At 40.8% G+C, this 14,071-nt stretch overlaps 1 protein-coding gene across 5 annotated transcripts in view; it reads left to right on the forward strand.

The window, feature by feature from the left end:
- UPF3A (UPF3A regulator of nonsense mediated mRNA decay) overlaps positions 1-14,071 on the forward strand; it is a 28,833-nt gene that overhangs the window by 2,612 nt on the left and 12,150 nt on the right. The window contains exons 1-5 of one of the 5 annotated variants that reach the window (XM_064407904.1): positions 430-783; positions 3,011-3,117; positions 11,235-11,341; positions 13,268-13,366; positions 13,453-13,563. In XM_064407904.1, coding sequence (XP_064263974.1) covers positions 652-783; positions 3,011-3,117; positions 11,235-11,341; positions 13,268-13,366; positions 13,453-13,563 — 556 coding nt within the window. In that variant the 5' untranslated portion in view covers positions 430-651. Of the gene's footprint in view, positions 1-429; positions 784-3,010; positions 3,118-11,234; positions 11,342-13,267; positions 13,367-13,452; positions 13,564-14,071 lie in introns of those variants that run through there. The other 4 variants (XM_064407905.1, XM_064407906.1, XM_064407907.1 and 1 more) reach the window with 4 other exon arrangements.

The raw sequence follows: 14,071 nt of genomic DNA on the forward strand, positions 1-14,071 counted from the left end.
GATCAGAGCCTGGTGCTGATACTGACAGTGTTGCAAGTTTAAACCCCATGTGGGCCAGTCACTTAAGAGTTGACTCGTGGTCCTTGTGGGTGCCTTCCAACTCACTGTATTCTGTGATTTCAGTTTATTATTCCACATCCGATCGTGTATTTCCTTCATGCTTTGGACAGCTGTCTGAGGACTATCAATGCAGCAGGAGCTGAAGATTTGCCTTGACCCTGTGTATTCTGATTAAATTGCAGGCATTTTTCTTCCTTGTGTCTAATTCCATAGCTCCAGACAAATCTGTCCTTAAATGTGTGCCATGTCCCCTCTGAGGCCGGGGTGACAAGGCACGCGTGAGCTTAGGGCGAGGCTGTGAGAGGAGGGAACGGGCACGTTCCTGTGTCTCCCCCTCGCACGGGCGGAGTGGGCGGAATTCCAGCAGGGACGAGGACGGGAGCGGAGCCGCCGCTCCGCGCCGCGGCTGGCGGGGGCAGCCTCGCGAGATCCCGCCCGCCCTGCCGCCGTTCTCGCGAGGTTTCCGCCCGGCTCCGTGCGCTCGGAGCGGGAGCAGGGCGGGGGCCGGGACCGGGATCGGGACCGGGACCGGGACCGGGATCGGGATCGGGATCGGGGCTGGGCCGCGGCGGCGGCCGCCACTCGCGGCCCATGGACGCCCTGCAGCTGACGGAGTCGCCGCGCCGCGACACGGACGCTCCGCCGACCCCGTCCCCGCTGCCGCCGCCGCCTCAGCCGGCGCCGGGGAAGCAGCGGGAGGAGAAGAAAACGGCGCTGAGCAAAGTGAGGGGGCGCGGGGCGGGGGCGGCTCCGTGGGAGATGGGAGAGGGTGGGAGGACAGAGCCAGCCTGCTCTCGGGGCCGCGTGTTTGTGACGGGAATTTCTCCATCTGCAGAAGGAGAGTGTTCATTCCCTGGGGTATCGGGAGACCCCCAGCGTCAGCGCTGGAAATCAGTTCACCTTTAATTGTGAAGTCAGGGCTGGCTATTGCTGTGGCAAAGCGGCTTCTGACAAGGGCAAGAGCGCGTCTCTCTCCCTCTTTATTCAAGCACCTTTCAAATAATACTTGCAGGCTATAACAGGTTGTCTAGGGATGTGACAGAGTCTCCCTGGCTGGAGACACTCAGAACCCACCTGGACATGTTCCTGTGACACCTGCTCTAGGTGACCCTTGGCAGGAGGGTTGGACCAGAGAGCCCTTCCAACCCTGACAGTTCTGTGAGTCCTTCAGTACTGTGAGATTTGATTTGTTCCCGGGGTTTTTTTGATTGGAAAACTGAAGAACTGAAAATGACTATAACCCAGAGGTCAGTAAAATTAAATCCAGATATTAAAGTGCTCAGAAATTAAAACAGGTTGCCTGAAGTTTGATGGCCATTTTACTGCTTTGTGTGGTGGCATCATCCAGCCAGAGGTTTCTACACAGTTTCCTGGCCCTTATTATTGGGCAGTTTAGCTGGGTGTAGTGGGTTGACTCTGGGTGGCTGACCTCCAGCCAGGTGCTCTTGCACTTCTCCCTTAGCAAGATTCCCCAGGAATAAGGTATGATGGAAAAAACAAAGTGTCATCACAGGAAAAACTGACACAGCTGAGGGAGGACCTCATAGCAGCTCCTTACAGCTTTCTCACAAAGGAAATGGAGGGGCAGGCACTGATACTTTCTCTCTGGGGGCCAGTGACAGGATCTGAAGGAATGGCACAAAGCTGTGTCTGGGGAGGTTTAGATTGCATATAGAAAAAGGTTCTTCACCCAGAGGGTAGCTGGGCACTGGAACAGGCTCTCCAGGAAAACAGTCAGCACTAAGCCTGGCAGAGTTAAAGAAGCATTTGGCCAATGCTCTCAGGCACACGCTGTGATTCTTGGGGCAGGGCCAGCAGTGGGGCTTCGATGGCCCTTGTGGGTCCCTTCTAACTCTGGATACAGTATGGTTCTAACATGGAGAGAATTAATTTACTCAATGGCCAATTAAAAATTACAGAAGACTGTTAAAAATAAAGATTGTAACTGAAGCACCTTCCCACCTCCCCTCTGCCTTCCCAGGCTCAGCCTCCTCTGCCTGGAAGCACTGCAGAAGGATGAGGAATGGGGGTTGCAGACAGGACATAACAGCTCCTCTCTGCTGGTCCTTCTTCCTCACACTCCTTCCCTCCTCCGGCATGGGGGACCTGACATGGGACACAGCGGGATACAGTCCTTCCTGAAGTGCTGCAGGGAGTCTCTCCCACACGCTGCAGTTGTTCATGACCTGCTGCAGCACGAGTCTCCTTCGTGGGCTGCAGGCCTTCAGGATAAACCTGATCTGGTGTGGACCCCTCTGCACAGGCTGCAGGACCCTGCAGGCCATCTCCTCTTGCTGTGGCATGGGGTCCCCCACGGGCTGTGGGTGGATGTCTTCTCCACTGTAGTCCTTCATGGCATGAGGAGGACAGTGTGCCTCACCATGGTCTCCTTCAGGGCACTCTGCTTTGGCACTTGGAGCACCTCCTCCCCTGCCCCTTTCCTGTTTGTCTGCAGGGCTGTGTCTTGCACTTTTTTCACCCCTTACTCCTCTGTCTCACCCACTGCTGTGCTACCTTTCCTGTCCATTCTTAAACACCTTTCCCAGAGTCACCACTGACTTGGCTTGAGGGGCTCAGCTGTGCCCTGGGGTGGATCCACTGGAGCTGCTGCACTCAGCCCTGGGCAGCCCCAGCATCCTCTCAGGCTGCCCTGAAAAACCCCTGCCAGGAGCAACTGGACACAGAGACCTATTACACTGACATACTGCTGCAACAAGACTTAAATGCTAATTTAAAGCATTTCTTAGAGATACTTTACAATTTTTATGTAATCAATATCTATTTTTTAGGTTGATTATTAAAGTGCAGTGGTTCTCAGGCTGTTCATCAAAATATGTCAATTATCCTACAGTTTCAAAACAATTGCAGGAACTGAGTCAGGGAATTTGTGCCATCTGTTTCTACAGTATTTAGATCAAATATAAATCTCCATTTCTTTTTATACATGCAGGTGGTTATTCGAAGGCTTCCTCCTTGTCTAACCAAGGAGCAACTGGAGGAACAGCTGCATCCTCTACCTGCCCATGATTATTTTGAGTTTTGCACTGCTGATCCCAGGTGAGGATGAGCTGTTTCTGTAGGTTTTCAGGTGCTGCAAACCTAATCAAGTTATGTGGGACTTTCCAAATCACATGTTTTTCCTCTTTTTGTTATTTTTCTTGAGTTACTATTATGGCCCGCCTCAGAAGGTGGGGATAACCCACGTCCTTGTTGCTAGATCCCTTGGGGCAAATCAGTGTGAAACAACACTGAATGATCAGTACTTGTAAATAAACAATGTAGGATTTATTACAGAACAACTTGGCTGCAAAGGAAAACAGGTATGGAGCTGTTTTGGTGGTTATTATCTATAGTAATAGAAGATGAAAGCATTGCAATATGAAACTGCAACAATATCACCCAAGGACACAGAGAAGGGGAAAGAAAGAAAAAGAGAGAAAGAAGGAAAGAAAAGCACAAGAAAAAGAAAAACAAAGTACAAGAGTGTGAGGATCTCACCACCCATAGGTCCTGCAGTAAGACTTGGTTGCTGTGCAGTCTTGGATCGAGATCTGGCAGGAGGAGTGGGGGGATGTCCTGAATAAGTGGTAGGGAGAAGATGGCAGAACACAGCATCTTTTAGGTCTATATTCACTCTGGTTCAGGTAAATATAAATCAGGTGCCTCTCTCTGGGGTGGGGAGCTTGATGTAAGAATGTGGATCAGGGGACACCTAAGACAGCACAGCTGCCCATCCCAGCAGCGCAGTCGAGTCAGTTGTGCCCCATTGCATCCCATCAGCAGAGATGAACCCGCCCAGGTCACACGTGAGTCCCCAGCATTTCCCAGGGGAGGAGGGGCAGCCCCACAGCCCAGTGGTTTGTGCAAGGAAGCACAGCTTAGCCTGCCAAGGGGCACAATCCTGTCCCCAGGATCCAGCTCTTACCTCACTCACAGCCCATCATTGACCTTATCAGATCAGAGGTTTAGTCACTACACAACTGAAAGTTCACCTACTCCATCTCAGCCAAGCACCCTGGCATCTCTACAAATGAACAATGTTTTGAGTCACTGTCTCCAAACAGTTCAGTGTGCTTCTTAAAATATTTCTGAAAGCTGGCTGCATATGCAGAGACAATGGCATTCCTGCTCTTTTCCTTTACACTGGAGATTTTAAAGTGTTGGGTTTTTTGGTTTTTTTTTTTTTTGTATGAATAGGCCATAATGTAGTTTCAAACCTTGATGTTTGCTTTAACCTTCATTGATGAACTGTTACAGCCTGCTTTATTGCTGTGAGCAAGATTCAGTCTGGGGCAAACAATAACAGAATGTTTTCATGAGTTCCATTTGAGTTTAGTTTCTTCGTTTACCTGCATGGATTTTTATGTGCTTCATACACATTTTTAAATAATCTAGTTTTATTCATTTTTGTCTCATGCAAAAGTAAAAAAGGAGAAATACTGGCTGTTTTAAATTAAATCAGAATTGCTGGTATAGTTACATAATTTCCTCAGCATCACAGTGGTAAAATGCAATTCTCTTTTGAATAAATCAGTTTCCAGAAGAGAAACAAAACACCGTGTATGCTCAATCTTCATGTGTTCTGAAAAACTGAAGATCCATCTTGTCATATTTTAGTGTGTGATGAATCACCCCTCCTCTGGCTTAAGATTCTTTCCACTGACTCTAGAGGGATGCCAACTCTTTATTGCTGACCAAATTTTGAAGTTAGGGGTTCTCTCAGAGTCAGTTTCAGAGTCAAGAAGAAATGAATGTTTATTTAGGGAAATTATGACCATTTCTGACCTAGGTAGTTGAACATGCATCAAAATAGTAGGTGCTTCAGCTTTTCTGTTAAAACCACAAAGGATGTGAAGTGAGGAAGGAGGAAAACTTACTCTGATGGAAAATCTTTGTACCTAATACTGCTCTTCTGAACTTTGTCATGTCTGTTTCCAAATGGGCCTCCTTAAGGCTTTTGTCCCAGCTGATCATTTGATAAGAGGAAAATACCAAAGGCAAACCAAAAATTCTCTGAAGAAGAGTGTCAGTTCTCACTGTGTCAAGATGCACAAATGCCAATTAACAGTTAAAAAAAAATCTGATTGTAATTTTCCAGAAAAGTTTGCATAAGAATTTAGGGAGTCAGTTTCTTTAGAAAAGAGAAGGCACTGACAATAATTGCATATATAAAGTTTCATTTTCTCTCCTATGTGATGAAATTTGGATTACCCAAAAATCTTGTTGTTCACTCATTTAATTGCATCTATGGCAGGTTACCAATGAAAGATACTGTTTTTTCTCTCACACTGTTATTTGTAATGTTATTCTCTTCTGCCTTCACAAATCTAAACTCATTAAAAAAATTCATTCAAGTTTGAATTTTTCAGCATGAAATATTTTGTGCTCACTCCATTTTTCTTCATCCTGATTTTCAAAAAATGTGTTTTCAGACACAAGATGGGTTTTTTTGGAATGGGTTTATCTTTACCAGGTTTGTATGGCTACAGCTTCTTTCAGCAAACTACACAGCTTACATGGGCATTTCACTGCCATTCTGCACTGTTGGCTTGACTGATTATTTGGTTTTTGACTGGCTCAAGATCACCTTGTCTCTTTCGTCACCTTTGTTCAAATGCTGACACAAACCCATGTATGTCTTTTTATGAGTCATCTCTTTACATTACCCACCGAGAAATATACAATAAACTTCCAGAAAGTAAAAGTTTAATCAAGGTTAATCTCAGTCTTCTCTTACCCGGACGAGAATACTTTTTGATATAAGGCATTATATTGCCATAGTCTGTCATGTTATGGACAGTTCACAAGAATTCAGCAAACTTTGTGCATGTGTCTTCATGTCATTCCAGCTAACAGGAAAAGCTACAGGACAAGGTTGGCATGTTTTCTTTCACTGAATAGCTTTTTTCTAGATCCTGTACCATGTGCATAGGTGGCAAGCAATCCAGAGAATTCAGTGATAACAGAAACATGTGAAGATGAAAAGAAATGTCATGTCTCCCAATGAGAAGGATTTGAAGAAGCTACTCAGTGAAGAGGATCTGTTGGAAAGGGGCATAGAGATCCTTTGATGCAGAAGCAGACAGGTTTCCTTAAGAGCTGTAACATCTCAGTTTAACCACATCCTGTGTTACTACTTCACAGAAGTCTCTATAAGCTCATTCAGATTTTACAGCTTGTCAGAAATTCATGCTATGAATGATGAATGTTACAAATGGGTCAGGAGCAGTTAGACAAATACTCAGATATTTATCTATGAAAACCTATTAAGCGTAAGTTACAAGTTTGGTGTTACAAAGTCCCTAGGCTGCAGATACCTGTAATTATGAACTGAGTAAAGTATTCGTACATTTTCCCCTTTTAATAAATTTTCTCGTGGCATTCTCTATTGGTTGCTGTTGATAAGGGCACTAGAGAGGTCTAACTGTAGCTGTTTCTACATTTTTATTTCCAAGATTATTCATCCTAGAGGACAAAACAAAGATATGCGTATCAGCTCCACTTTCTCTGTTTTTGTAATCTTTATAATATCTTTGTGTTATCTATAAGTTTACAATGTCGTGTTATAGGCAAGCTATAAAACTTTTCCAAGTTTCATGTGATTAGTGTAATTTTCAGTTTTTCAGTTACATCCATTTCAGTAAAATCATTTCAGAAAGTGACTTGTGTTTCGTTTCTTTTTCAGACTCATCTGATTTACTGCATTACATTTATTTTCTCTTGCATATTGACATCAAAATACTAACACAACACTGTTTATAGATGATAATAAAGATAGACTGTTGTGTACTCAGACTTCAAATATTAACTATTTTTCCAGACACTCTTTCCTTTTTGTCTGCTAGTAAAGGTTTCTGAGCCTATTCTAAAGTGATGGATCTCTGGCCCTTCAGGGTTAGGGTAGTCTCTCTGGGCTGGTATTGAGTGCTGGGTGCCCGGAATTGTTGACAGTGTTCTGAGGTTATGAAAGGAAAGAGATCTGAACACAAGCCTTGCTCTCATGAAAACGGTTCAAATAGTGCCATGCCATGTATCACAGAGTGATAAAGCGTTTCCAAAGAGCACTCCATTTCCCTCCATCACTTCTTCCCAACATTGTGCTCAGGATTATTGTAGCTAAACAGCATTAGCACTGTAGGATGTGGGTTTGCACCCAAGAACTGCAGCACTGAAGGGGCAGTGCCCTTAGTGCTTCAAGGGAACCACCACTACTGTGTTCTGGGTGAAATAATTGACAGGCTTTGATTGGCACAACTCTGGTGTTTCTGCTTTCTCTGCCAGGCAAACTGCTCATTTATAGCTGTAAAAAGGAAAGACTAAGCTTATTTGAAATTGTGCCAGTTCCACCCATAACGTGAATGACCACACAAGATGACGAGGATGAAGGCCAGGGGATTTTAGCTTGACATGACAATGTTGATGATGAGTTATCAATTACTGTGTGGGTGGGTGGAGGAGCTATTTGACTCCAAAATTTAGTTGTAGAGCTCTATATACATGTAAGTATATATTTTATAAATGCCCACCATGATTCATGAGTTGATATGTATTTTACTAAGATGAGATTGCTGGTTTTATAGTTAATATGTTGCTGTTTAGACTGTAAATAACTATTTAAAATTGTGTATCAATCTTTTTACACAATTGTGTTAAAAGGTACTTTGTAGAAGAAGTAAACATTTAGAATGTGTTTGTTATTAAAGTTGCTAGAAAAATAAGAACTTAAAAAGATGATAGACTAAGTGTTACAGAAATAAATGTACCCTGAAAGATTGAATACCCTTGAGTGCAGAGCAGAAAAAGAAAAAAGAAACAGTGTGTTGGAATGAATAAATGTGTAACTCAGACTCCTCTGGGTTATTTCCATAGAGATTGCTCCAAGTGCTGACATGTGCAGTGCATCTGTCCAAAACATTATACGTATGGAAAGCAGCATTATAGACAGCAAACATATGGCAAAATGGAACCAGCTCTTGGATGAGAAAACTGAATTTCAGATCCTGAATGAAATCTTTGGTGTTAGATACTTGAAAAACGGAGGAGACACACAGAGTTCACTTCTGTAGGACTCAGCTGGAAGACAAAATCCTGAAGAGTATAGAGTATTTTAGCCAGTAACTGCTAAGTACTAAGTACAAAAGTCAAGCAAGAGTGTTTCTTCCTAGGAGGGGTTGCTGGCCTCAGAGTGCCTGAGCCTGTGAAGCCCTGTGCATTCTTTGCTGCAATACCATGCTGTTGATTTCTGAATGGATAGGTAAAGACAATCCAGGGTGGGGAGTAGCTGCTGAAAGTTATGTGTGTGAAACCTGGAGTAAAAGTGATATATATGCAAGCTAAGTGTTTTAAATTTGCTAGTTTTAGTTAGCTTCCCACCTAGAATGTTAATTTTACTCACTTCTTTAAAGCACACTGTACATTGTGCTGGGTAAGAAGCTTAAGACAAGGGTTTGAAACTCTCAGTTGGGTGTGTTTTGTGCACTCAGCACTCTGATAGCTAACTCACATGCATATGAGAACCAACTCTTTTGTGGAAGTGGCTCCATGAGAGAAGCGTTGTCACAGCTCTGTTTCTGCAACCTTCTACCCCAATACATAGCTACAGCAAAGGACAGACACTGCTGTGTTATTGTGCTGCACACCAATATCCTGCTGTGCTCAACCATGCTTTTACATTGTTGTATGTTTCTGCTGATGAGTGTGAAGTTGTTGAAGATGTTGGTAATGTATAGCAACAACACTAGATCCCTTACTTGCAAGGTAAATTCTAAATCTGTTTTCCACAATCCTGTTTATACAGACTCAGTTCTTACTAATGAGTGCTTAATAACCATATCAGATGTTCCTCCATTTTGAAAGATATTCCCTTTGTTTAAGCTGAAAAAGCTAGAAAAATATGTTGTGTACCAGGAAAAGATTATGTTGCCAAAGAAAGTGAAAGAGATGGCATTGATATATCAGCTAAAGGAAACAAGGAAGGAGCAAGCCTTTGTATTTTCCATTCTGTTTCACAATGTGTCTAACCATAAGTTAGACAGGTTCCTACAGGATAAAAAAAAGAAAAAAATCCAACTGTATGATGAAGCTGCTTGCTGTGCACTGAGGCAAAGTAGTGCCACAGCAATGTAGGAGTGGACCCTTTTCCAAGTAACAGTCTTTAATCTATAGAAAGTTTTAGTATTTTACAAAAGCTGAAGATGGAAAGAACAGTGGAGTAGTTATCTAGACTAGGGACTAAAACTTAGTTCCTCAATCTCAGGTAATAATAACTGGAATGAAAAATAATGCTCCCTCAAGATTCCTGGTTTTGTCTGATGAATATTTAACACTTCAAGGGTACAGTCATATCAGTCTAATGTCAGGCCTTGTTTAATTTAAACCTCAAAGCACATGAAAGATAAGAATAGTGCTGTTGATGTGACAGAGAAGAAAGTTTCCTTCTTCATGAGAGCCCCAGTTATCTGAGACTTACTGTTGTAGCCATTAGGCAGCACAGAGACATTGCTTCCAGTACAGCTATAGATTGCCACAATAAAATCCCCTCCTTTACTTACACATTTTTAAATAAATCTTTTAACTCTGTGTAATTATGAAAAGTGTTAAATTTTGTCTTCTTTGAAATCAATGAGAAGAAATCTGTCTTTTTATATCTGCTTTGCATCTTGGTGATAACTGTACAGCCATGCTATAGCATCTCTCAGCCCTGGCATGCCCTAGCAGACATTTTTGCAGTTACCCACTTACCATTCACACGATGCTGTTCCTATCCTAGAATGACAAAATATTTGGGTATATATGGATAAAATGGCTCTTCCTCTCTTCCTTGGAAACAGTTTGTCTTCTTCAAGCTGTAGAAACTCTTCATAGCTGGTATTTACAAAGTAGCTAAATGAAAAAAACCCTCTAGGTCGTTTTGGTTTTTTAATATTTCTTCTGACTACAGGATAAAACACAAAATTGGTGGGTGTACAAAACCATTGGTGATTGACAGCACTGCTCTTTATGGTCTCCTCCTAACACTGTAAGTGGAATCTATATGGATGCGTATTTAAAAATAAATTCCTTGGAAGCAATGTTGCTTTGAGCTGCCACATGTATGGATCCTGTGATCCAATCCATATTTTTGCTCTTTCTCACTTATTGTGAAATCTGATTTTGAAAGAGCTATGGGATTGAAATAAAATTGCAGCTGTGTGTGTTTATTGTCTCCTGGTGCCAGTGGCGAGTTGGTCTGAAGACAGGCCATAGGTGACAATGGAATTATGGAATTACAGGTATTTTAAAGATGTGGGCTTGTGTTAAGATTTGTTCAGAACTTGATGTAATATGTAGTCATCATTAAGTCAGTTTAGTACAAACTGACTTATATATTATATAACAGTTGCAGGAGTTTAAAGCATGTACGTGCCATGACTCACAATAACTTAGCTGATGGGTTCTAATTCATTAAATTACCTCAGTTTCATCGTGGTTGTGGTGTGCCAGCCCTGAGATTTTTATCAGGCACATTAAACATTTACCCATGGAGTGGGATCTATGCCAATACATTCTTGAAGAATCAGAATTAAGTACCTGTTTCTTTTGCTATGCTTTGGATTTTCACAGCAACTGTTGGTCACAACTAGACATTGCATGTACATTGATAACACATGGATGTCTGATGGAGTTTATTTGTGTATAATTCAGTGGATTATATTGCCAACTATTAGTGTTTTTATTCTTTCTTAAATGTGGAAATCTATTTAAATACAGTGACAGCCTGGAAGCTGCCCCTTCACTGCAGTCTTTTACTTAACCTTTCCTTTTCAGTGATACAAGACTTTTCTTAGTATGCCCAAGAAGTTCCCGAAAAGCACTGCTGTTATTTATATCTCTTAAATAGGGAAATGTTAAAGTTTTGATCCTGCACAGTTGGAAATGTATGCTCTGCAATTTAGGGGGACAAAATAAACTGGAAATATTTGTGTCAGTTCAGAATAAATTTCACAGTTGCATATAGAACTCTGATGTTCTGTTACTTTTTTTTCATTTATATATCATTAGATGTGTAAATGCAAAGACTGCTTAAGGTAGCAGTTTCTCAAAGATGAGAATTATGATGTGATCCTTCTGGTTTTATGTTTTCCCTAGCCCTGAAAAGAATAATAAGTAACATAAAATAAAATTTTTTGTTGCAGCCTTTATCCTCATCTCTACTCAAGAGCATACATTAACTTTAGAAATCCTGAGGACATCCTTCTTTTTAGAGATCGTTTTGATGGCTATATCTTCATTGATAATAAAGGTTGGATTATTTGTAAGATATTAAATGTGTATGTATACATATATCAGTTTAGACCATCAATTTGCTCTCTTTTTCCTAGTTAGGCCATTATTTCATCACTACGCAGTTAGTTACATAAAAATATGTTAACATTTATCACTTAAAATATAATAAAGTGCAAAGTATATTTGTCCATGCAGTTTTGCTTGTCTATGTGGTGTGCATGCTTTATGTTCATTCTTGTACTTTAGGCAATGCACTATCAAGATCATATTAAGAAAATTACCTTATGCAAGCTTCACAATTCATTACAATAGTAACTGAACACATTGTGAGCATGGATTTTTTTACATCTTCAGCGTTTCTGAGCTAAAGTTCTGCCACTTACTCCTGTTTGGAACAAGCAAAAGGAAACCTTCAACATTTTGGTTGCCCACTTTTAAGACATGTAGAGGTTGAATTTTTAGGGCTTTTGCAGACATCTTGAGTTGAATTCTGAGAACAAGAATGGCAAAATTTATTGCCCGTTTTAAAATGTTCAGTCTGCAAATGTTTGCCCAACAGTAAAGAAAAAGTCTGTAATGTAGATATGGATAAATCCAGATCTTCTGCAGGAGTATGAAGCTGCCATCAATAAGAAGTGGTTTAGCAGAATTTTAGCAGTTCCTTGCCTCATTCAGACATACCTTCTCTAAAAAATTGCATAGGTTATGTAAAATAGACATAGATTTGTGGCTCTCTTGTACAGACATTTTCTAATCTGTATACACAGTGTTGCAGAGGTCCTGTGAAAAGTAGTCCTGCCCACTTTTACTAGAAACTGATCCCTAAAGAGGCTGTCAAACTAATGAATTCCTCTTCAGCATTTCCTGCCTGAGATGTTTTATTTACCTCTAATATCCCTCAGATTTAGATGGTTTTTGTAGAGATGAACAACACGTTCCTAGAAGTGTGCATTTCCCAGATTTAAAATTCTGTGTGTTTTAAGATTTAAAACTAGAAAGAAGTTTTTTTAATGTTTATCCTAAGACTTTGCCTAAATTCAGCAGTAGTATGCGGGACTGAAGCCAGAATACTGTGCAAAACGGAGCTTGGACACAGTTGGCCAGTTTGACATGATTGCTTGTACAATTAAAGAGCACAAGGTTTGATCAGAAGTGCTCTCTGGTGAGGCTTGTGGCAGCGTTGCATTATAAGGCTAAACTGAAACAAGGATTAGCAGGTTCGATAAGGTTAACAAATGTTCTAGCAGACTGAAGACAAGTTTTCCTTGAACTTGAACAAAGTGTAATCTTGAACCTGCTGCAAGTGGAAACCAAGTGCAATTCAAAACCCACGCACGGTTCTGCCTCCAGTGCACAGAAGAAGCCAACTCAAAGCAAAGAATCCCTGCCAGTAAAAACACAGGCAGGAGTCGCACAGTCCATCGTAAACAGAGAAGTTACACACAATTGTGTGTGCTGAGTTTTACAGTTGTGGTTCTGAAAGGAGATGCTTTGTTGTTTTATTGCATATTACCTGGCGTTTACTTATTTTTTAGGCTTTTAGGCAACAAAGCCTTAGAAAAGCAACTCAACAGTTCCAGACTGATTTCACAATAGCACTTAATCACTTGTCAGACTGAGATTTTGTGATAGATTTTTCTAACCAATTTCTGTGAATAATTAAAAGGGATCTATAAATAACATTGCAAAAAATTTATTTTGCAACAGTATTCATCCTCATTTTCAGTCTTGTCAGCATATCCAAATAAAAGATCTTTTTTTAAAATTTTTAAATACCTCTACATGTAACTTTTTATTAGAAGTTTAGGAGTGAGTTGTAGAAACATTTATTTTTGTTTTCACATAAGATTTCCCAACACATGTTCAAGAGTTCAGAAGATCTTACTTCAAAGTAGGGAATGTTTCTCCTCCTCAAAAAAATTAAGGATTGATTTCTTTTAAGGTTTGGAATATCCTGCAGTGGTTGAATTTGCTCCATTCCAGAAGATTTCAAAAAAGAAACTGAAGAAGAAAGATGCCAAAGCTGGGAGCATTGAAGATGGTAAGCATCTTTTCTTGACATCACAGTGGGAAATTTCTGTTAGGTATTGCAAAGTGTTAACATAACTCAAAAATTTTTCTTCACAGATCCAGAATATAGGAAATTTTTAGAGAATTATTGTGCTGATGAAGACAAGATCTGTGCCAATCCTGAGATTCTTTTGGGAGAGATTGAGGCCAAAACAAGGGAACTCATTGGTCTGTTTTCTTGATTTTTCTTATTATTGAGAATATTCAATATCTTACTTTTTTATCTTTATGATGCTAGCTGCAAGAGCTGACCTGTTCAGTCCAGCAGATTTATATTACTAGTTAAATATTTGTTTTCTAGGCAAGTAGTAGCAGTAAACCTTAAAGTCTCTATGCATGAAATCACTTGGTTTCACTTCAAATTTTGCATGAACACACACTGGCTTCAGAAATAGGTCCTTAGTGCTTCTGAATGCTTACAGATGTATCAGTAGATGGAAGATTTATTTTTAAAATACAAAATAGCTGAATACTTACCCATTGATCCCTGATACAAGCTGTTTTTATTATGAAACATGAAATGATCTCTCTCTGTTCTCATGGTCAAGATTCTGGAAAAGCTCTGAAAGTAAGGCAACACCTTGTTTTCTGTATGCATGCAGCATGGCTTCCACAGTCCTGGGGGGAATTTTAAATAAGGTGAGCACTGAAATCTTCAGTGCTAGTATGCAGTTTT

This window comes from Passer domesticus, chromosome 2, assembly GCF_036417665.1.
Source record: "Passer domesticus isolate bPasDom1 chromosome 2, bPasDom1.hap1, whole genome shotgun sequence".
Taxonomy (NCBI): Eukaryota; Metazoa; Chordata; class Aves; order Passeriformes; family Passeridae; genus Passer; species Passer domesticus.